Source organism: Sparassis crispa (assembly GCF_003851025.1).
Source record: "Sparassis crispa DNA, contig_000003F, whole genome shotgun sequence".
Lineage (NCBI taxonomy): Eukaryota > Fungi > Basidiomycota > Agaricomycetes > Polyporales > Sparassidaceae > Sparassis > Sparassis crispa.
Genome location: NW_020939750.1, coordinates 320044 through 343877, shown reverse-complemented (window position 1 = coordinate 343877; position 23834 = coordinate 320044). Strand labels below are relative to the sequence as shown.

The following is a 23834-nucleotide window of genomic DNA, read 5'->3' as shown; positions in this document are numbered from 1 at the left end:
TGCGCATCATGGTCGCCTCGCTCGTTTCGTCGATTTATCACTTAGTCCAAGTGTATGAATGCTCTCTCCATAGTACTGTTATCCAGTAATGTATCCTCTAGACAAGAAATACTAGTTCAGATACTAGTGGTCATTGGTGGAAACTGTTAGGATCAATAGATAACTTCGAAAAGACAACATACTCTCGTACCATCCTTAAGCAGGGCAAAGAGGAACCTTGTGAAGGATTGCCCATTCTCGAGGATGTCCATCACACTTTGCAACCCAGATTTCGGCCCCATCGAAGCCTTCGAGCCCATTACCGTTGCCGTCTTCTGCGGCAGATCCTTCAACGGGAAGCGGCTGGCAGTTTAACATAACACCATCTGCAATTTCGACTACACTCCCAGTCGATCGCAATGTCTCTGCAACATGCGCACGCTCTTCCCGATCGGCATCGTCGATGTAGTAGAGTGACATGTGCGAGATGGGAGGTACCGTCCGTTCGCCAAGGGTCTGCCGTAGATGTGTCCGCAACGCCATGAGCTCCGGGGACTCATGCACGGACACATACACTGACATGAAGTACTTGTCGCCGACATCCAACGACTTGAAGCGGACGGGTATGACGCTTGTCGCTTCCGGGATCGCTTCGAGGAGGCGGGACAGTTCTGTGCTCGGCGGGACAGTGGTGAGGGTGATGTGAGGATCAAACCTGGGGAATGAAGACGGAGATTTGGCGCTTGGGGGAGATATCCTCATCAACCTCTCGATCTTCGATGCGATGGTTGACGATGGTACGAGCCACAAAGATGTGCCTGACGGTCGCCCGCCTTAAGCATAGGATCAAAGCATTGATGATAACGCTGACACGAACCCATCGTATAGACCTGTTAACAGATCCGCAGAGGTAGTAGATTCTGCCTGCATGCCAATTTAGCCCAACTTGAACCCGCTCAGTTGAAACAACCATACTCACGAGACGATCGGATACACAGCTAACTTGAAGGGATCGCGCAGAGGAAATCGTGTTAGGGTATCCTTCTTGCACAGATTTATACGATGTTTCCTGCACGCAGTGCGTTCCAAAGGCGGCTTCGCAAGAGATAAGATTAGATCCAGCGGACGTTGAGTAGCACGTGGCAGTATCCATAAGGACCCACAACTGTATGCAGAGATTGAGAGACCCTTGTTCAGAACCTTCAGCCGCAAGACAAAAAGCCGCTGAAAATTGTTGTGCGGTGTTCTAATACCTTCATTACGTATATCTTGTCGAGCTACGGAACAAATACATTTCCGGCACACGAAACCAAGAAAACAATAACATCCAATTAGACCTTGTTGTATTGACTGATTCTTAGGCGCCGCTGGTATCATTAAAGACCTTCACGACGAAATGACAGCCTTAACCTGGTTGTTCACGAACACACTGCCTGTCCTCTGGTTAGGCGGCTTCTACTGATCTGCGATCATACACGTTCCGTTCCAATAATTCATTAATCATGGCACCTCTGTGAGTGTTGCGTTATGCTGCTCGCGCCACAACTAACAAGGATCGTCAGTACCCGTGCAGCTGCAAAGAGGAAGCGCAGTCTCTCTCTCTCGCCATTCCAGGAACTACCGCCCCCGAAGAGGCAGAGGTATGGCTAGAGCCCTTCCCACATGACATCAGTGTCTGAATAATTCACCGTAGAGTCAGCTACGAACCTCGCCGGCATGCATCCCGAAAAGAGATCGAAAAGAAGGAAGAGGACGACGCGAAGGCCGAAACAAAAAAGTGGTACAAATGCAACACAGAGAGTAGCAAACTGAGACTGCTTCCGTACGAGAAGCAATACCTGCGAACCATGCGCGCCTTGAAGCGTGCAAAGGTCTCTTACGACCCACGCTCCAAGCGCATGCCTGCTGACCCGAAAGCCCGCATGCTCGCCCGTGCCGCCCAATTAGCATACGAAAACTACTACTTCGAGCGGCTCACGACGAATGGCTGGTGTCGGATAGTGGAGGGAGTGGCAAAAAATACTCTCAGGGACAAGCTCCATCGTCTGTATAGGTCGCGGGTAGCTCGATCTAGATGGCGCACGGCGAGGTCGGTGGTGAGGGCGGGCGTGAAGATGATCCGCCAAGTCAAGGTGAAGGTGCCCCGGCCGCTTGATGCGGAGGGATCCCAACCGGTGGAGAGGGCAGGATCACCCTCATTGGAGGTGAAGGATGGGTCTAATCCAATGAAACTAGAGGAGGCGTCCCGGGCCAAGGACGAAGAGGAAGCCCTAGTCAAGGTGAAGGAAGAGAGCTGCTCAGTCAAGTTGGAGTGAATCCCATGCAATCAACTTGGACCCCTACGTAATGTCAATACATTTAATGTAGATTCCAGATGAATTTTACAGTATAATAGTCGTATCGCGGTACGAAGCGATGATGTTATTGCGCAAGCGCCGTTCCACACGTTGAGCGCTCTCGTGAGTGGGTTGAAGTGATGGTTCAGTCAATTTACAACACTAAATTTTACAAAGCATATGATACATACAAATCCCCCACTATTACACCGACTGTCTCTCCATGTCGTTGCTCGCGCCAAACCGAGTTGATCACTTCTCTCCGCCATGGCCCTGCAACTTGCCCTTCAGACTAACCCACGACTCACCAACACCGGAAGCATCTCCTTCGTTGCTTTCTACGTCTGCCTCAGAGCCTGTCTCTGAGAGTTCATGGTCATGGAGATGCTCCTGATCGGAACTGAACGGCGACTCCTCGGTCTCAGGCTTCTTAACGGCCGCAGTGGGAGGAACAGTAGCTGGCACGACGGGAGGGACCGACGGGTCGGGCGCCACCCGCGGAGGCACGGGGAGAAGCGCATTTCGAATAGAAACCAGGAAGTGCGGGATGTTCAGCAATGCGTCGAGGACGAGCGCCGGAAGCTGGGACGCCAAGGTGTACGTACCCGCTGGAAAATTTGATCAGTAACACTCGTACGAGACTGAACAAATAAATGCACCCCCGGAGCCGACGGCGACACGATCGCCCCGCACCCATTCTAAAATCCTACCCAGAGCATGCCTCAGCGGGGAGACATTGCCTCTCTTGCGGCCGTTACTAACTATATTAATGAGCGTATCCACGAAGACGGCAGTGCTCGTTGGCTTCCTATACACAAAGCCGCCTTGAGCGACGGACGAGAACGCCGGTCCGTATGCCAACTTCTCGCCCTGTGTCCACTCATCCATCGACGCCTTGCCCCCTGCACCCTGCGTTCCGATGGCACCAACATCGACCACCACGACCTTGATATTCTTCATGGACTCGGTCGGGTCTGTAAGAGCCGCCACGCGGATCTCACGGCGGAGCACTTCGACGCCCCGCAGCGTGGCGGCTGCGCTCATAGCCTGGGCGGATGCGAACGGCAGCCCGACCCGGCCATCCATCGCGGGCAGACACACGATGATGCTCTTCTTGCCGAGGTTCTGCGAGACCGAGTCGCGCGCCCGCGCAGCAGACGTGCGCAGGAGCGGCATCATCGCCTGCAGCACCTGCAGCGGTGAGATGTGTGTCGTCTGCAGGTACGAGGCGTATGTGTCTCGCAGAGATAGGTGCTCCAGCGGCGCCGGGGCGGGTACCGTTGCAGGCAGAGGTAGCGTGAGCAGGGAGATTACCGAGTGCACGTAGAGGTGCGTGGAAGGGGCTAAGTGTGGGTCGCCCGCAGCCGTGACAGGGAAACGACGGGACATAGTCGAAGCCAGCGAGCGCAGGAAGTACGGAATGGTCTCGGGCTAGAGGCCGTAAGCAAGAGCGGACGGTGCAAGCGGCACGCTACTCACATCGGCAGGATCGAGGACGAGGGCGCGCACATATCCGCGAGATCTCCTCTCGAGCTCATCCACGCGCTCGGGAGTAGACACGCTGATGATCACTATGTATCCCTTCCGCTCCAACTCGAGCACGAGCGGAAGTCCAGACGGATGGTCTCCCCCGAGGACGACTACATCGATGGGTTAAGGGCGTGACGAACTCGCAATGCGATGGTACTCACCCACGACCTGTCTCCTTTCTGTACTAGCCGTCCCTACCGCAGCCTTTGTCCTCCGGGACCTGCGGGTGAAGATATGGAAGGAGCCGTAGCCCACGAGGAGGCCGGCGCCAACGACACCGACGCCTATGCCCGCCGTGGTCCACGGGTGCTCGGACACCCAGTGTGCCGATTCCTCCCAGAACTTCTTGGGCGGCGGGGGAGGCGGCGGGGGTGGTGGGACTTCGAACGGACCGATGCCAGGAAGGTGGATGTCCGGGAGGGAAGGGAGTGATTTTGGACCGAAGCGCGAGACATCCTCCCACAGACGATGCATGGCTTCGTTCACATGGGGCAGGTCAGGAGTAACAGCCTGCAGCGACGATAACAAGTAGTCCTCGAGCGACTCGAGGTACTCCTCGATCTGCTCGAGCGTCGTCGGCATGTCGTCGTCCATCGGTGCTAAGTTAGGAGCACACGAGCGCTAGACAATGAGCAGACACCCTTCCCCTTTTCTGGCAACTTTAAAATCGATGGCCTCAATATTCCTTGACTTCATAAAATAAACCTGTGGGCCCTACTATAAGCTTAAATAAACCACTTACTTACATGCACCCCAAACCCACCAGCTTCAAGCCAAAAAATTTCTATGGCCTACCCTCACGACGCCAGCAGGACTCGAACCTGCGCTCCCAAAGGGAAACAGATTTCTAATCTGTCGCCGTAACCACTTGGCTATAGCGCCTCCAAAAGTCAAGTGCGGCTACCTTCATCAAGTACTCCGGCACGGGTGGGACTTCCGGCCATGCAAACTGAATAGTTGTCTATCTTTGCCTGGGTTATATACCAAAACGTAATTTTTTGTGTTATCTGCAGCCAGAACATACAAAAAAATGCTGAGTAAGCAGAAATTTCACAATATTTCTTGAATCTCTAAGGAGAAGCAAGGCATGAGTATAACCTTAGAGCACATCACAAAAACTGGACAACATTGATGTGACATAATCCAGTGGTCAGCCAGGCTTCTAAAACCATCCATTGCTATAGTGTTCTTACTTCTATATTAGTGTTCTTACTTCTATATCTCAACATATGTTTTAGATGATCATGTGATATATATTTTATGCGACTTACCTTTTTGAGAGAGTATTGCTGAGAAAGGATAGCTGAATGAGAAGAGGAGACTGCTAAAGAATGGCTGGCCAAACTGGTTATCCAAGGATATGGTGAGTGTGCACACCTAGCATTTTCTGCAAGAAATCTTGAATAAACTCTAGCATGGGTCTTGTTATCTGCAATGCATGTAATCCAAATTTGGTGTTTACATAATGCTCATTGTACACTCCTCTTTGTGTAATAATATTGATTTAGAGCATAGGAGCATGGCATGGCTCAAAAATTTCAATCAATAGACCATTGAGTTATCTAATCTTCACTCTCAGATTACTCTCAACCTGCAAGTCTCTAAGTTGATGTGTCACACTAGTACTTGATTTTTTGCAGCTCAGAATCCTGCACTCATAACCAGAACATTTATATTAGTTTTTAAGAGAATCACACTATACTTTGTATGGCTTTACAACATGTCTCTGCAATGCTACATGAGGGGGAGCACTATGTGAATACTAAATTTGGATTGCATGCGTTAATGTGATTCAAGTTCTGTCACAAGTCAGAAAGGTGGTGTATACGTGAAATCAAGTCTGCATGGAGTCTGAAGCACAGGGGAGGAGGAAAGTCTATTCCAGAAGTATGAGGTGGGTAGCTCAATAGTGTAGCTAGCAAATCTCTGTAGTCACAATAGTTGCTGGAAACACGTTAGAGGTAAAATCACACTGCTCTAAGGAGAACACTGAAATGTGGAAACACAAGACTGCTCAGAAATGCACAAAATGCCAAACTGCTCAAAGATGTACAAGCTGAATGAGATGGAGATGTGAATAAGGCTTTCACATGCATACCTTCATTCTACCCATCCTTCTCCCTTGCCATCATACTTAACTGGTCCTGACCTTTTCTGCCCTCCTGATACTACCTGCATCTGCTTAACAATCACTTTATTGAATCACTACCCATCACGCCATACCTTGCCATCTCATCCACTCATGTCCCTACTCGATCTGAGGGGTTGGCCATCACCAGGCCTGCCTGAGCACCTAATGAGGACCTGCCCACCTCGGAGGCATATCTCTCATCCTGAACTCAATCTCCCATTTATGGATATCAGTATTATCCTTCACAAATACACTCTTGCAAAAGGTCTTCTTTACATCGAGATCTTTATCAAGCCCTTCAACCTGTGGAAAGCATGAGTGGTCTAAATGCATGGAAATTTAAACTCACACCCATAAACAGATATGGAAGGCAGTATGTAATTTGAAATACATCGACGTGTCTTGCTCGGCACATTGAGTTGCATCATTTACTGACACATGTTCCCCCCCTGCACGTCTTTACAGTAATCTGTTACTAGTACTTGATATTAATCTGAATGTCCCTGCCTACTCTTGAGCTATCCATTGACCTGCTTGCATCTCAATTGAGGCAGAAAGTCGCTGAAGCACCATCTCTTCATGTGACAAAGGATCAGGTAGCTGTGTCTGACAAACTTCTATTGTCTGATGGGAGGCGAAGGACCTTATGAGAGAAGCTTGCAACTGAGGGGTGCGAGAAGAGGAGATTTAAGCATGGGGATGATAACCAAAGTGCGCTCTGATGCATATAGCCTGCCATTGCAAGACTAACATTTTCACAGAGAAAGCTCTCGAACTTCTGGCTGACCTCCGGTTACATATTCCCAGTACTATACAGAGGGATGCGAGTTCAAAGTGAGCAATACAGACATCAAATGTTACTCCTCTGAAGGCCGTGGCATCGAAATACAAATATTCCCATGGTACATATGTCTTTCAGTGTATCTGCAGCTCGAATCACACTGCCGGTCATCAACCAGCCACAGCAAGACAGATGCCATATGAAAATGTTGGGTGTGATGCATTCATCAAGATAACTGTGACGTACGATGTCGAAAGTATGCTCTTCCCTACATGCAGAACTGGCTTGATGCCTAACATAAATAAATGCAGCCAAAAATGTTCTCGTGATAAATGAAGTTGTGGGAATATTCGCCCACACAGAGAAGTGTATGCTGACCACGCGAATGTCACGAAATCCACACCTCCCTCTGCACCCCGATATCTGCATATATGCACATGAATTACTAAAGAATCACGTCCCAGCAGCCTCTGCATACACACAGATCAACACATGGTTAAAGCTCCATTGGCCTCCAATCAAAGTGGCTTTCGACAAGCACCATCATTTCACTTACATGCCCTACGACACCTCATCAATCTACCGCAGCCTAGCTGCCGAGATGGGGGTACCACAGCGATCCCTTGCGCATGAGAATATTGATCTCTGGTTCCATGCTAGCAATCCAGCACCACCTGATCCTCGTCTCACTGAGTCTTGCCTGTTTTATCAATTGTTCATTGAGGGAATCTCCGATCGCTTCATACTCATCATCACAACTCCCTGACAACATTCTGCAGCATGGGAACATGGTCACAAGAAACATATCCTCATGGATCTCACGTTTGGCTTCTCATCAGCTCGTGCCAACGTCTGGATTCTGATGGCTATAGACCACAACAAGAAGGGTGTACCTGTGGCCTATGCTGTATTCTTTGTGAAGGAGGAGACATTGTCTCGAGGAGTTCATGCTGATTATAACACAGAGCTTCTACAGTCTTTACTGGGCCACTGGATTGACAGCATGGGAGTTAATGCATCTGGCGAGAAGTCTGCCCCGCTGATTGGCAGCAGCGACAATGATACTAGAGAGTGCACGGCAATGACAACACACTGGCCTAACATATTCCTGATCTTGTGTCTGTATCATACTTGGCAGTCTTGGCAGTTGGGCTTGAATCACTGCTTGGCTGGAGTACCAAATGGTGAGCATCGCCAAGAAGTTTGTTCACAGCTCGCCCGATTATGCATGCAACTGTACGGTGTTGTATTTAATGATACTTGCAGAAAACACTGATGGGCCCTTCTATCGGATTAAAAACATTGTCGACTACGATACCACGAAGGCAGCCTATCAGGAAGAGCTAGCTTACTTTGTATCCCTAGGACATCATCAAAGCGAGATGGACAAGAAGAAATCTGTTGGTGGCCTCAAATTGCTCAACTATTTGTCCTCCTACTTGGTGACACAGGAGTATTGGCTTCAGTGGTCTCATGCAGGTGCCATCAAGGCTGCTGAAATTCTCGGTGTTCGTCCTGAAGATGTGCCAAGAATGACAAATCATCTGGAATCTCACAATAACCATCTCAAGGGTGACTACTTCCAAGATCACAAGCACGGTGGTCGGCTCTCATGCATTGATGTCTGGATATTCATTCTCATCATGCAGGTTATTCCCGACTTCTTTGCACACCGCAACAACATGGACCAACTGTGCAATCACTATGACTACCTACGTACTGCCCCCAAGGCATGCCTAGCTTACCCTGCTCCGACTGTTCTCTCCGAATCTGTAGCTGGAGAATCTCTCACTGAATATGAAGCTGACCTGCTACACACTATGCTCACGGATGACTCGAGGACTAATGACACAGCCCAGACTGAGCCAGAAACAGAGATGGCTTTATGTTCCGGCAACTCAGACTGGTCCCTCACTGTAACTATGGCTTCAACTACGAGACACAGTCCTTCTCCGATGTCTGAAGATGCCCAGGGGCTTGAGACATGTGGATCTCATGAGCTATGAGAGGACATGGCCATGGACCTATCTCAAATACTCCCAGATCTGCCTATCAACATGCTCTCAGCTTCAGGCTCCAGCTCGTCATCTCCTGGTGCTGAAACTCCATCTGAAAGTACTTCAGATTCCTCAGTATCCTCTAATCTTTTTGATGGTCTTCATTCGCTTTCTATGGGCTTATCACTGACAGTTAACAGTCCGTCCCCGACACACAGCCACAACATTGGCAGCACTTCTCACTATGGCAACGAGAGAGTGATCCGAATGCAGGAACTCCTCCAGGCTACGGATACATGTACTGACCTCATTACATGCCTATGAGCACTCAGCCAACCTGACAAAACTCTAGAGCCCTTCATTAGTCCCTACATCAGCACAGCACTCTCACGTCCATCCACTGTTAGTATGCTCCGTCCAGGCTGTGGTGAAGCTGGGCAGATGCCAGGACCTTGTGGCAACAGGCTGCGGTGCTCGCAGGCAACATACGGTATTGCCTTACCACCTGCATCACCATAATCATCTTACCATAGACTAGGGGAGGTCAATTGTAACATGCCGCTGTTGTATTGTGGGGCACAAGTACCAAGCGGTACTTGTGCCCTAATCTTATCTAATCTCATCTTGCATTATGTAACTGTTGTGTACTATTTGTACACACTCTGCGTGTATCGAGCACGCGTCGGTGTGTTGAAGTCAGAGACTTTACACACCACGACCTTGATACACGCACGACACTCCAGAATAGAGCTTGGTGCACTGTATCTAAGGTTCGGTGTGATAAGATCTCGCCCCCCATTACACTTTTTTACAGTCCAATTCACCCTGCGAAAAATTCTACTTAACAGCGAAGACCCCCATCAAGAAATCAAAAACCTTAACTTGCCACCCAATGGCAAGTCAAGGCCCCAAAAACACACAGATAACACACTTCCAGTCAAGACAGGCAGAGCACGCAGCTCTGGCAGACGTGGCCGAGAGCGCACCCCATGATGGCGTGCATGCAAACACTAGCACGCCAGCCCCAGAAATAATGGACCATGGGCAAGAACTGGCATCACCAGCCTCACGATCCCCTACACTGTCATATGTCGAACCCCCATGCTCAACATGAGGAGGCTAAACGGATGAGCAGCGGCAGGAATCTGCCTCTGACCGTAATGTTAGAACACCGGTGAGATCCACTGGATCTCACCAGGCCAGCAAAGAAATGGAAATGACGAGAATGAGAAGGACACCACGGCATCCTTCACATTACTCGCAGAGATTTCCGTCCTCAGCCCTGTCAGCGCAACCGATATCTTCCCTAGCGGATGAAATACATCATGCCAAGGATAGAGCCCCAGGAAGCACTGCAAGCATGAGCTCGTCAGAACACGTGTGCAGAGAGAGAGCCCGAGAGGCACTCCAGTGGGCTCGAGAAGAGGCGAACTGCAAACTTGACGCATTGCAAGAAAAGCAAGAATGCAAGATGCAGGGCATTCATGAGGCACACAAACAGACTCACCAAGCACAGAATGAGCAGTTTGAAAGGATAATGGATGAACTTGAAAACTCCTTAGGAGATAAAGTTGACCTGATGGATTAACCTGTCCCCTCAGGAACGAGGAACTCCATCGAAGAGATAGCGGTAGAGCGAGGATTATACTCCTCAGAGGTCGAGGACCTGATGGCAGGTGCTCCTGATATAATTATCGAGAGCGTGTACCATCGGTTGGCCCGACTGCAGCAAGAGGGAGAGCTGGACGAGGATTACAATTGAAGGGTGTTAATATACACCAGATACTTGGACCGCATGGCCTCAGAGTCCAAAAGGGTGTTGAGGGCATTCGGAGTACAACTGCCAGTATCATCGACACCTCGCGCGATGTGGGGATTGCTCCAATCCGGAACGGCTCCAGTAGCAGCTCCTGAAGGCAACCCTGGAAGCGATGATTCAGACGACTCAAGCCCTACCCCGGAGATGGTGGGAACAACTTCGACCATTTCAGGAGAAATGGTCGAAGGCCCGCAACACCACCTCGGGGACACCAACCTGGAGGACAACGGCTACTGCGATCCAATGGATCGACCCCACCACCACTGCCTCCTTGACCAACATGACCTGCAGGACCTGGATACCACCGTGGACTGCAATGGCAGCCCACGGTGGGAACAAACACACGACATGCAGGACTGATGCCCAGTCAGGAGTAACCCAGCCAAACCCAGCAGTCACTACCGCAGTGAACCGACCCCCTCGATTCCCGGGAATGAATATAACAGCTGCACCAGGTATGCACACAGGCCATGCAACCATACAATGATTGCATGGCCCAGGAGTGATACCTTCAGATACGTCTCCCGCAATTGAGAGGATCCATACAACGGTGGATGAGACGGTATCAAGAGATCCCATCAATAAACCATCAGCATACCTCAGAGTCACCAAGATGCCTCCACCACTGCAATACGATGGGAAGGATGATCTTGATGCATTCGAGGTCTGGCTACAGAAGTTACTGGAATACTTCAAGACTCTCCGCATCACTGGCGACACCATGGATGCAGATCATCTGTGAATATTGGGGCAAAGTCTTAAAGATAATGCTGCCAACTGGTTTTTCCTGAATGTGCAGTCACTGAACTGCGAAGTACGACAGTGATACTTCGAGGATGCAGTGATGCACCTCCACTGATGGTTCCTACACAAGGACTCGGAGTTAATAGCATCTGAGAAGTATGACAAGGCGATATACAGTCTATCACGTGGTGGTGTGAGTGAGCTATACGACAGGCTATTACACCACACGGATTGCATGGTGCAATACCCAATGGAATACACATTCCGGAAGAGGTTTATGGATGTGTTACTGCTACCGATGGTAGAAGTAGTGCATCTAGCCCACCTACTATTGCCTGAGAAACACACCATCAATGCACTGTATCAATCGGCTTTGGTGATTGAACAGGGCAACAGATGGCTGGACCAATACTGTACATACAAGGACTGCCGACAGCCTCAGAAGACTGGGGACCATACGGGGGCCCGGATTTCAAGTAAGGCCGTGTCATTCCTCGCACCGATGATATCATCGATGAGAGATACACGACCTACCTACCGCCCGCAAGGACAAGGATGAGGAGGGGCACACCCAGGACATGCATGGTAGGCTGGTAATGCTGGCCATAGAATGACGAACCCATGCAACAGACAACATCATGGGGGTGGTCATCCTACTACAAACCCGGCAGTCTCAGGATTGAGACCACCAGCGAATAACAAGGTGACAAATGCAAATGTCACTTGTTATTCTTGCGGTGGCAAGGGCCACTTCTCGACAGACCCGACGTGCCCGAACTATGGTAAACCTCGGCCAGCACGACTACACGCACAACATGTAGTCGATGACCACTCCGAGGATGAGGAACAGGCAAACCAAGAACCGGCGGAACCAGAGGCTGCAGTTCAGGAGCTGGCTCCACAGGAGATGACTCCCGAAACTGACAGAAATGAAGGGCCATACCAGAATGACACAGGATATCAAACATATCCTGAGTCGGACTGGGCTCCAGAGAGATCACAGTACTCATCGGCAGATGAGCGTGAACCCCCATCTGAAGACGATGGCTGGAATGATGACTACGACATTCGCCTGGGATCAATGAGATTCAGTGCCATGCATCAACACAAGCCCGGAAAGTGTATGCAGACTGTACACCTCCATGCTAGTGAACCCACAACAGATGCATGATCCTTGAGGAACACATGGCTGTACAACTCACACGTACAATGCCTGACCGATCCAGCCATGCAGCCTCAGCGAAACTCACAGACACAACAAACACTATGTGCAGAGGTCTTGATCAATGGGATCAAGACCTATACACTATTCAACTCGGGGTGTACAACAGACTCCATTTCTCCAGAGATGACGTACATCTCGAAGGTGGACCGAATTGACCTGGATGACCAAATAGGTCTCCAACTGGGCACCAAGGGAAGCAGGACGTGCATCAATTATGGTGCACGACCCACAATCTCCATAGGCCCAGTAAAGGCACAACACTACCTAAATGTCGTCGATATCGATAGATACGACACCGTACTAGGCACAGTGTTCATGCATAAATATGACATGGTCCTCGACTTCGAGAACTGCACCATATCGATCCAACGGCAAAAGATACTGACCTACGCGGAAGTGGACGAGGCCACAATCATTGCAAATCACAAGGATATGTCGCACTCACACTATTGCATACACAACAACATTGGTACTGTTACCACCATCACCTCGGACAACCTGCAATAGGACCCCGCAACGAGACCAATGGCCATGAAGCCACCCCAGTCTCGTGGTGCGAAACTGGGGACAGTCCTAAGAGGGGAGGGGAATGATGGAAACGTCAAGGCGAAAGAAAAATCAACCATGAGAAACAGGAAACAGCCCAAAAAGGACTGTTTCCCTGACATCTCGGAGAAGTTCACACTGACTAGACACTCAATGAACGAAACACGATGGGACCAGTTCAATGAAGAAATTCACGCCACAGTCGTAGAATCCTCAGATGCAATAGCATCCGAGGAGAAACTACAAGAACACCGAAAAGCCTGGATTGAGAAGATGAGAGACATAATGTGTCCCCCACCCCTAATCCTTCCACCGTTCTGTGAAATTAACCATCGAATACTGCTCATCAATAACGATGAGCAGTATCGACAGCGATTACTGAGATGTGCCGATGCAATGAAGCCATTGCTCCTAACAAAGATCCAACGATACCAGGACACTGGCTGGTGGGAGTCCAAGCAGGCTCCCCAGGCAGCGCTCATGATATGCATTATGAAGAAGAGCGGAAAATTACGGACGGTTGTTGATGCACGTAAACGCAATGACAACACCGTAAAGGACATAACCCCATTCCCGGACCAGGACCAGATACGCATGGACATGTCTCGTGCCAAATACCGGTCGAAGATTGACTTGTCTGACGTGTATGAACAAATATGTGTGGCAGCGGAGAACATCTGGAAAACAGCGTTCTCCACCCCATCCGGTATGTTTGTAAGTCACGTCATGCAACAAGGCGATTGTAATGCCTCAGCGACATTCCAAAGCCTCATGACATTGATATTCCGTGACTGCATCGGACGATATGTTCACATATACCTCGATGACATATTTGTGTTCTCCGATACAATTGAAGAACACGAACGTCATTTGAAAATCGTATTCCATAAGCTGAGGGAGGCAAAGCTCTACCTCAGCGAAATGAAGTGCGACCTATACTCATGAAGCATGGACTGCCTAGGTCACCTAATCAATGACCGAGGACTCCACGCAGACTCAGACAAGATGAGCCGTATTTGCAAATGGCGAATACCTCAATCTTACAAAGAAATACAATGATTCCTAGGGCTCGTGAACTACCTAAAACACTTCATGCCTGATGTAATGGTGTACACCTCGCCATTGTCAGACATGGCTCACAATGACCGAGCATTCGTGTGGTGCCCAATGCACGCCAAATGCTTTGAAATGATCAAAGCTCTGGCGTGCAAGGCACCCATCCTGAAGCCAATTGACCCACATCAACCAGAACCCATCTGGGTGATATCCGATGCATCGTTATACAGTGTTGGAGCGATGTACGGACAGGGACCAGACTGGCGAACCTGTCACCTGGCTGGCTTCCTGTTGAAGAAATTCACGAGTGTGCAACATGCTTATAAAACATATGAGCATGAGGCACTCGCGATACTGGAAGCTCTCTTCAAGTGGGAGGACAAACTACTCGGTCGACCGATAATGATTGCGACCAACCATCTGGCATTGAAGTACTTCGAAGGTGTAACCAATCCAACAAATTGACAGATTCATTGGAATGAGTACATGTCTCGATTTCAATACAAAATCCAGTATGTAGAAGGCGTGACCAATAAGGTCGCGAACTGTCTATCAAGGTACTATGAGAATGACAATGCGGATGAATTCGCACTCATCCAGGACTATGTGAACACAGACATTCATCTAGACCCCGAGTGTGATGACCTACCCTCCAACTGCATTGCTGAGTTGCGCGCTGGAACGATTCAGCACTCAGTACAGCTGCCCAAGGACATGAAAGAGTCAAGAGATCAGGAGGCCAGTGAGATGGCCTTCCACCTGCCTCTAGTGACACCAACTCCAGGTGCAAAGGGCGAGGACCCAATGATAGCTGAATCACGTACCAACGGACCTCCACTGAAGGTCCATTTGGAACAGGATACCCCATTCCTGGCCACAGTCCAAAAGGGCTACGGCGAGAACCTGCTATTTAGGAAGGTTGTTGAATCCCCAACGGAATTCAGCGCCTTTGTAATCCGGGACAAGACAATATATATGAAGAACCACCAGGATGAAGAAGTTATCTGCATCCCGAGAGTCCTGTACCATCATTGAATGATGACCGAGATCATCATCGATAGAGGGCACATGACCATAGGACACTATGGCCCACAGAAGACATCGGAATACATCCGACGGTGGTTCTGGTGGCCTAGGATCAGATGTGATATCGAAAAATTCTGCGTGATGTGCAGGGCCTGCCAAACAGTGAAGCCTCACAATCACTTGCAAGTGGGACTACTTCATTCCTTGCCGATTCCACAGTTTCCGTGGAACTCAATAGCAATGGACTTCATTGGCCCATTTCCGCGATCAAAGGGATATGACTACCTATGGGTAGTCAAATGCCACCTTACATTGATGGTACATCTGGTCCCCGTGAATACGACGAGCACGGCCTCAGACATAGCTGAACTATATGTCCGAGAGATTGTGCAACTGCATGGGATGCCTGGGTCTATCATCTCGGACTGGGACTTGAAGTTTACATCGAAATTTCGATGTGAACTACATCGACTCCTGGGTGCGAAGTTATTCATGTCAACATTGTTCTGTCTGCAAACTGACGGGCTGTCTGAGCGGACCATCTGATCGGTATCTCAAATCCTACAATCCATTGTGTCTCCCAATCAATTAGATTAGATAGACAAGATCCCAATGGTTGAGTTCGCACTGAACTCAGCCACGAGCATGACCACAGGATTTGCCCCATTTGAACTTAATTACAGATACCTACCGTGATTGGAGGCCTGCACAGTTCCTCGACTCTGCTCGTCACTCCTCGATTCCATTCGTTCCTCGTCACCCGGGCACTCGGGCTCATTCCTTTGGCTCGGATATGCATCCTCACCTACTATCCCCTATCAGCTCCCATTCAAAAAAACCAGATACCCTGGATCTAAAACCGATAAAAACAGATAACAAATCGTAAAGGGAAAAAAGAGGGTGGGCAGCAAGGGTCTTCTAGTTTCGAGTCATTGCGGACAAATATCGTCTTCTAGTTCTAAGTCATTGCGGACAAGTATCGTCTAGTTTTAAGTCATTACGGACAAATGTCGTCTTCTAGTTTTAAGTCATTGCGGACATGTATCGTGGTTGGCTGATCATCGTCAATGCCAGCATGGTTAATCGTCTTCTGGTGAGCGATAGCTCCCATTCAGGTTTCATGTCTTCGATGTTTCTAATCATCGGGATAATTGTGGCCTTATCTTGGGTTGATACCACACTTTGTCGGTTATCTCCCTTCACATTTCATGAATGCCATAATCCTGCCTTTCGGCTTTCATCAAGGTCGTTCGTCCTTCTGATAACCTTTCTGCACCCTGGGTATCTCGCCCTACTAGGTGTTCTCAGCAAAGGTTCAGATCGAATATCCAATGGTAAGCGATAGCTCCCATTCACGTTTCATGTCCAGTTTCATGTCTTCATCATTAAAGTACCCCAGCCTAGGTTTGAACTACCCCGGCCTAGCGTGATACTTTATCGAATATTTCATATCGGGTCTTGTCGTGTGTTGGTGTCGAACGAAATCGACTACCTCCATCCATATTCCATGGATGCCCTATTCATCGCTGTGTCATATATCGAATTTCGTTTGTTTGTCAAATTTATTCTTCCAGATGATGAGACAACAGTCTACATCAAATCCAAGGATCGGCCGTGACCCAGTATCCTTTCTATCCATGGGGAACTACCCCACGCATGTCATCAAAAGTGCCATATCGAAGGCTGTCATTCATAGTAGTTTCGCCCATCGAGATCTGTCTGATCGTCGAGGGTTGCTAGACCTATTTAGGCATCTAGCATCAGGTATCGTTATCGTGGTGGTCAACAAAGGACCGTCTGGGACTTCCAGACATCATCGAATAAGTCATGTCTGTCTGATCATGCTCGAGTCATCATCGTGGTGGTCAACAAAGGACCATTAGGGGTTTCCTAATATCAGGTGTCGTTATTGTGGTGGTCAACAAAGGACCATCTGGGACTCAGTGATGTCAGTTATGAAAGATAATCTTTTCTATCAATAAGTAGCAAATTTTCATAAGAATTGCTACTTTTAAGTAGACTTATTTGTAGGTGCATAGATTAACTCAGGATAATCTTAATATAATCTTTCAGATAATCTGAGGATAATCTTCTGGATAATCTGAGAATAATCTGAAGATTAGCAACAAAATACAATTTTAACTTTGACACCAGCCAGGATTGAACCCTAGACCTTAGGTTGATTTTATAGAATATAATTCCAAGTGACACTTTAGACCACTTGACCATTAGGCCATACATCACAACTATCTTATATTAAATTAGACATCTTTTTCTTGAAAAAGACTTAGCCAAATTCTGTCTATTAAAAAGAGTAAGTAAAAGACACTTGACTTTTATCATAGATAGACAAGACTTATAGACAAACAGTACTCTGCATCTTATTATAGTCTTGTTCTACAGCTTACAGTTTTTATAAACTATCATGCAGTATCATAGAGTATCTTAATATAGTCATCTATAATATATAACAAGTTATTGAGAGACAGTATTTTATTTGTTCAATTTAGGCTTATACTCTAGAGTCTATTATATTATAGACTGAGCACTTATATATACAAGATCTTTATAGCTATCTTCTAATTGTATAGCAAAGTTCTGTTTTGCTGAAGTAACTGTAGAAACATATATTCTATTAATTACATATTATACTACATTATATGAAGGCTGCAAGCATTAGAAAAGACTATAAGACTCAGAGTAATGTTTGTTTATAAGTCTTGTCTATCTATGATAAAAGTCAAGTGTCTTTTACTTACTCTTTTTTAATAGACAGAATTTGGCTAAGTCTTTTTCAAGAAAAAGATGTCTAATTTAATATAAGATAGTTGTGATGTATGGCCTAATGGTCAAGTGGTCTAAAGTGTCACTTGGAATTATATTCTATAAAATCAACCTAAGGTCTAGGGTTCAATCCTGGCTGGTGTCAAAGTTAAAATTGTATTTTGTTGCTAATCTTCAGATTATTCTCAGATTATCCAGAAGATTATCCTCAGATTATCTGAAAGATTATATTAAGATTATCCTGAGTTAATCTATGCACCTACAAATAAGTCTACTTAAAAGTAGCAATTCTTATGAAAATTTGCTACTTATTGATAGAAAAGATTATCTTTCATAACTGACAAAGATGTGGGACTTCCAGACATCATCGAATGAGTCATGTCTGTCTGATCATGCTCGAGTCATCATCGTGGTGGTCAACAAAGGACCATTAGGGGTTTCCTAATATCAGGTGTCGTTATCGGGGATTGGAGTGTCATGTACTGTTAACTCTAAGTCATTCTTCGGTGATATGATCTCTTGTTAAGTTCAATCATCAGGCTAATCGTCGCCTTGTCAAACCTTCGGCCTAGATTCGGTATGGATCATTGGTTTATACGGAGAGCCAGGATCCGTCTTCCATCAGAACCTTTTACTATGTCATTCAAGGTTCATCCAGGTTCAGTTTCTTTATCGTCGAGAGCTGTGATCGACGGTCATCATTCAGATCCTTTTGTTACATCAGGATCTTCTTCGGATTGTCGGTTTCTTTAACGTCGAGAGCCTCTTTGACAGGGAATGGTTTTGAAGTGTCAACTCGCGGTGTCTTCAAACATTCCATGGTCATCAACTCGTAATGGCATCGAGTTGTCAATCTTTCTGCACCCCAGGTAACTCGCCATGCAGGGTGTTCTCAGCCAAGATCTATCGTTTGTTTATAGTGGAGAGCGAGTGTCCACTTGCTCAGTCCGAGCTCCCATTCAGGGATCACAATCATCAAATGGTCATCAGATTGGACTCAATTAAGAGTCTACAGTTTATACGTGTTGCCGTTCCTGGGATCAATCTGCACCATGGGTATCTTGCCGCACTCGGTGTTGTCAGCCATGATCATCAAGTGTGCGACTTAAGTCCTTCGTCAAAGGCTGCGCACCATCCTCAGTTCATCACGGTCCATAGAATCGGTACTAATTCTACGGTGGCCAAACCTTTCCGATTCGCAGTCACATGCAGCTCGTACATGTCTTTGATTATTACACATGTCATAGCTTTCCTCGCATGAGGGGATTCGACCCCTGAGAGTCACCCAATGAAGGGTAAACTCTTGAGAGTTCGTCTCGGACAAGGTGCCAATAAATTGTCTTATGAAAATCTGGTCTCACCTAGGAATGACCAGACGAGGGTCTTCTTCATCGTTCCAATGTTGGATATCGAGAGAATGGAGTGTCAATCGCGGTATCTCCATCTCTGTCATCACAGGTGTCCTAATGTTAATGGACAAGGTCGAGGTCAAGAGAATGGAGTGTCAAATCACGGTATCTCCATCTCTGTCATCACAGGTGTCCTAATGTTACGCTGTCTGCGAACATGGACAAGTCGAGGTCGGGTAGTGTCATCCTAAGGTAACCGTCGCCTTGGTCGGTCAAGAGGTCAAAGGACACAGTCGCTGTTTGTGAACCGGTCGAGGTCGGGGTCAGGCTCTAAAGCATAGGAGCTTGAGCCAAGGAAAAAGATCTTGTCCTAATGTTACGCTGTCTGCGAACATGGACAAGTTGTAATCGTCAAGGTCAGCTCTAAACCATAGGAGGTTGAGCAGTGAATAACTATCTTGTCCTAATGTTACGGGGGCCAGTCGTGCCACCGTACATCCGGTTCGTCGTCATCAGTGACTAGGCCTTTGCAAGGGCTCAAGTCAATTGTGAGGGGTCCGACCTCCAGTCATAGCGATGACCAGAGGTCGGCCCAGTGGAGTAGTCTTATGAACGCTTGGCCGCTGTCTGCGGACCAGTCAATCTGTCGCACAGATGTAGATGGTAAAACTGGTTGATGTGTAACCAGGACAAGATGGGGACTCCAGCTTGTCCTGTCGGTCTTATATACAAGTACAGGCGTCTGTCTACCTGTAATACTAGAACTACGATTGGTCCATCGGTATCAATACAAGGGCACAGGGTTCGTATACCTGTCCCACGGTCGTGAGAATGCTGAGTCAGTCATGACTCTGCATGAGAGACAATCTGTCCATATGGGGAATAGGTCGTGCTGCAAAGACAAGGCAGCAGCGAGGTCGTCGTGCGTCTAGCGCATGTATCAGGGTCTAGGGTCATGCTCATAAGGTTCGGTATCTGTATCATAAAGGTAAGGCAAAGGTGAGGCAAACATGCCTTTGTCGTGTGTGTGATAGGAAGTGCGTCCTAGGTCTGGATCTCGCACATGAGGTAAACATGCCTTGAGCACAAGGCACATATCATCAGATGATCAGGTAGATCCGTGCCAGATAGATAAGGGTGATGACAATGATGTCACAGAGCCTAGACTGACCATGTGACAATGATGTCACTGACCACATGACCATGATGTCATCATGGTCATCACCCTTATCTATCTGGCACGGATCTACCTGATCATCTGATGATATGTGCCTTGTGCTCAAGGCATGTTTACCTCATGTGCGAGATCCAGACCTAGGACGCACTTCCTATCACACACACGACAAAGGCATGTTTGCCTCACCTTTGCCTTACCTTTATGATACAGATACCGAACCTTATGGGCATGACCCTAGACCCTGATACATGCGCTAGACGCACGACGACCTCGCTGCTGCCTTGTCTTTGCAGCACGACCTATTCCCCATATGGACAGATTGTCTCTCATGCAGAGTCATGACTGACTCAGCATTCTCACGACCGTGGGACAGGTATACGAACCCTGTGCCCTTGTATTGATACCGATGGACCAATCGTAGTTCTAGTATTACAGGTAGACAGACGCCTGTACTTGTATATAAGACCGACAGGACAAGCTGGAGTCCCCATCTTGTCCTGGTTACACATCAACCAGTTTTACCATCTACATCTGTGCGACAGATTGACTGGTCCGCAGACAGCAGCCAAGCGTTCATAAGACTACTCCACTGGGCCGACCTCTGGTCATCGCTATGACTGGAGGTCGGACCCCTCACAATTGACTTGAGCCCTTGCAAAGGCCTAGTCACTGATGACGACGAACCGGATGTACGGTGGCACGACTGGCCCCCGTAACAGCAACACAACAGCAAGGCCGACAAAGGTCGACATCTCCGTGGCTCCAATTTGGAACTATGGTGATGCCACAGGCCCCACTGCAATCACCACCGCCACTGATCACAATACGATTGATGGCAGCCCCAGCGATCGCAGTGACATCAATAAATCCAGCATCAACAGGTGCTGAGAACGCATTGACAATGATGCCACCACCGCCGATCCCGACAGTGGTGGAGAGGTGGGTCTCATTTGAGACTCACCAGTTCACACTGTACCACATGGAGGCATGTGCCGTGTGTTACGCCTACCTTCAACATATTGCAATGGCACGCAACATGGCCCCCTACCAGAAAGCCCACACAAATGTGCTCAATGCCAAGCAGCACCTGTTTTGGGAGCACTTCCAGACCTACATGGCCTCGGAAGGGGGAGGACGTGGTGACGCTCCCACTCAGCAATGCAACATGGAGCTGCAAGCACAACTCTGTGCAGCAGAAGCAGAAGCAGCCACACAGCGATGACAAGTCAATGACTTACTAAGGGAGCACGAACATCTCCTTAGGCAGATTGCGTCGAGTTCCCAACCTTGATTGCCCACGGACTATCGAGGGCGACCAAGTGGGGCTCCACGTAGACAACCATCCCCACTGGAATACCTACCTCCCCCGAGGGAGTGAAGGTATTTCCCCCCATCGATGAACAGCAGCTCGCACCAGTACTCACCACCGTCGAACACGAGCAGATCGCGATGTCGATCCCTGGTGCAATACTTGACTGAGAGAGCACAGCGATACTTGCCCTATGCTGTGGTGAGTAGGCCGAGCTCAGCCACACACCATGCCCCAGGAATGCCCCCACCACCGAGACACATGCCCCCAGGGTCACCATCAAGGAGTGGTGCCCCTGGACTGCTGACTGGTCCTACCCCTGGACCGCTGGCTGGCTATGCCCCTCGACCTCCAGTTGGTCCTGCCCCCACCCCTGTGAAGTCACATGCACAGCGGGCCTACAAGCACATTGACAATGATGAGTCGGAGTCGGAGTCAGAGCTGTCCATAACAGATGGCGACAATGAGCCCGATGAAGCCAAGGTCCAGCAGCTCAACAAGCAGTGTCAGAGGAACCACAGCCTGATGAACTTGCCCAGGCAAGGAGCATCGAGGAGCGACGACAAGGGGAAGACAGTGCCGCAGCCATCGGACACCAATAATGATGTCTCGCCCACCCTGCACAACTGGCCTGATACGTTCCCCCTACCGGTCAACACGCAGCTGTGAAAGGCGACCGAGTGGTACAATTTTGTACCCCAGTACATCTGCGACTTGCAGCGCCTCATCAATGCAGCACATGAGGGTGACGATGGTGCATGCACCCGGGCGACTGACCTCATCTGGCAGATGCAGCAAGACGGATGCCTGACCGCATCCCATGGCATGATGAACTTACTCATGTTGTGGCAATGTCATGGCAGCTCCGGAGTGATCTACCCGCCGACTGCTCTGCCTCCTTGCAGGATGACCAACCCCACCAGCTCATCGATGTTCGACGAGTGGGTGGCATGATACATGCAGAACCCGAGCCAGGTTCATTGGGCTGTAAGACACTTGAACAATAACTGCTCAGAGGCCTCACTACACCAGGACCTGGAGGCGATGTGGCTTGCACACCGCATGGCCCTCATCATCTCACCCAGTGTACCTGCAACTTGCTTGGAGTGAGCCGATGCTAATGCACGGCAAGAACGATTCCTGATTTTAATATCTATTAGGCCTACACTTCTGATATATGTGTTTAGTCTTTTTTACACTCATCATTCAAAAGTATTACAGTTGTATATTTTTATAATTAAACATTCATTTTGCTACATTATAATCTAATACAGTCATGCTTTAACATATACTACAACAGAACTAATCTTTGATCTACACTTTGTCAGTGCTGTTGATCCCATACTTTCTATTTGTCCCTCTAGTATACAAGTCTGCCCAGTTGTAACCCCATCATTAAACCAGACACTTCCAGTTTTTGTAATGATACCTAAGATGTAGACCTGAGTATTATTAAAATCTATGCATAAAATAGTGCAGAATACTCTTTTAAATTAAGGAAGTCTGAGTAAAACTGGCTGAGATATCTCAGTTTTGGATTAAAATGCTCAGCCTAAAGTGTAGAAAAATCGTACAAATGCCAGTTAAATTGTAGAATCACCCTATAATGCACCTAAACATCCTACATAGGGCGCCTTATTTATTACATGCAGTGCACATTTGTTTTTCCTGGAAGAAACAAGCAGAAGTGAGAGAACACAGAGAAAATGGATTATAGCACTGCAGGAAGTAATGCTGATGTTCTGAAGGTAAAACCATCAGATTCGGCTCAAAACTCCGGTCAGAATGCCTACCGGATTTATCAAAATCCGAGTAGAACTGAGTGAGCTACAAGCCTTGCAAGTTTGGCTGAAAGTGTGGGAACCAGTTGCTAAAGACTTGCCTAAATTGAATAAGGTTTGAGCGGACAACGAAAAAAGTGTCGATGCGATCCAAAAAATCGAGCGCATCGACACTTTTTTCGTTCTCAGCGCTCTGGTGGCTGAAGAATTACTAAATGCAGCAAAATGTTCAAAGTCAGCACTTCTGTTTCTGGACTAAAGAGC

General features: G+C 48.2%; 7 protein-coding genes and 1 non-coding gene across 8 annotated transcripts; 4 read left to right on the top strand and 4 right to left on the bottom strand.

The window, feature by feature from the left end:
- Positions 1-195: 195 nt before the first annotated feature.
- On the bottom strand, positions 196-860 carry SCP_0401250 (hypothetical protein; the record flags this gene model as incomplete). Its single annotated transcript, XM_027756864.1, has 2 exons — positions 196-797; positions 851-860. 2 exons carry the CDS (start codon positions 858-860, stop codon positions 196-198), a joined length of 612 nt encoding a protein of 203 aa, XP_027612665.1.
- A 621-nt stretch (positions 861-1481) lies between these two features.
- SCP_0401240 (hypothetical protein) lies at positions 1482-2294 on the top strand (the record flags this gene model as incomplete). Its single annotated transcript, XM_027756863.1, has 3 exons — positions 1482-1492; positions 1542-1619; positions 1673-2294. The coding sequence occupies 3 exons, from the start codon at positions 1482-1484 to the stop codon at positions 2292-2294; spliced, it is 711 nt and encodes a 236-aa protein (XP_027612664.1).
- Positions 2295-2567: 273 nt separating this feature from the next.
- Positions 2568-4439, bottom strand: SCP_0401230 (predicted protein; the record flags this gene model as incomplete). The annotated part of the gene is made up of 4 exons (XM_027756862.1): positions 2568-2923; positions 2975-3746; positions 3795-3955; positions 4007-4439. The coding sequence occupies 4 exons, from the start codon at positions 4437-4439 to the stop codon at positions 2568-2570; spliced, it is 1722 nt and encodes a 573-aa protein (XP_027612663.1).
- A 206-nt stretch (positions 4440-4645) lies between these two features.
- On the bottom strand, positions 4646-4727 carry SCP_t0401220. The gene has a single exon. It is a non-coding gene; the product is annotated as a tRNA-Ser (tRNA).
- A 3283-nt stretch (positions 4728-8010) lies between these two features.
- On the top strand, positions 8011-8763 carry SCP_0401210 (hypothetical protein; the record flags this gene model as incomplete). Its single annotated transcript, XM_027756861.1, has 1 exon — positions 8011-8763. One exon carries the CDS (start codon positions 8011-8013, stop codon positions 8761-8763), a length of 753 nt encoding a protein of 250 aa, XP_027612662.1.
- Positions 8764-10506: 1743 nt separating this feature from the next.
- On the bottom strand, positions 10507-14806 carry SCP_0401200 (hypothetical protein; the record flags this gene model as incomplete). The annotated part of the gene is made up of 2 exons (XM_027756860.1): positions 10507-10676; positions 14794-14806. 2 exons carry the CDS (start codon positions 14804-14806, stop codon positions 10507-10509), a joined length of 183 nt encoding a protein of 60 aa, XP_027612661.1.
- A 6575-nt stretch (positions 14807-21381) lies between these two features.
- Positions 21382-21702, top strand: SCP_0401190 (hypothetical protein; the record flags this gene model as incomplete). The annotated part of the gene is made up of 1 exon (XM_027756859.1): positions 21382-21702. One exon carries the CDS (start codon positions 21382-21384, stop codon positions 21700-21702), a length of 321 nt encoding a protein of 106 aa, XP_027612660.1.
- Positions 21703-22029: 327 nt separating this feature from the next.
- On the top strand, positions 22030-22458 carry SCP_0401180 (hypothetical protein; the record flags this gene model as incomplete). The annotated part of the gene is made up of 1 exon (XM_027756858.1): positions 22030-22458. One exon carries the CDS (start codon positions 22030-22032, stop codon positions 22456-22458), a length of 429 nt encoding a protein of 142 aa, XP_027612659.1.
- Positions 22459-23834: the final 1376 nt, after the last annotated feature.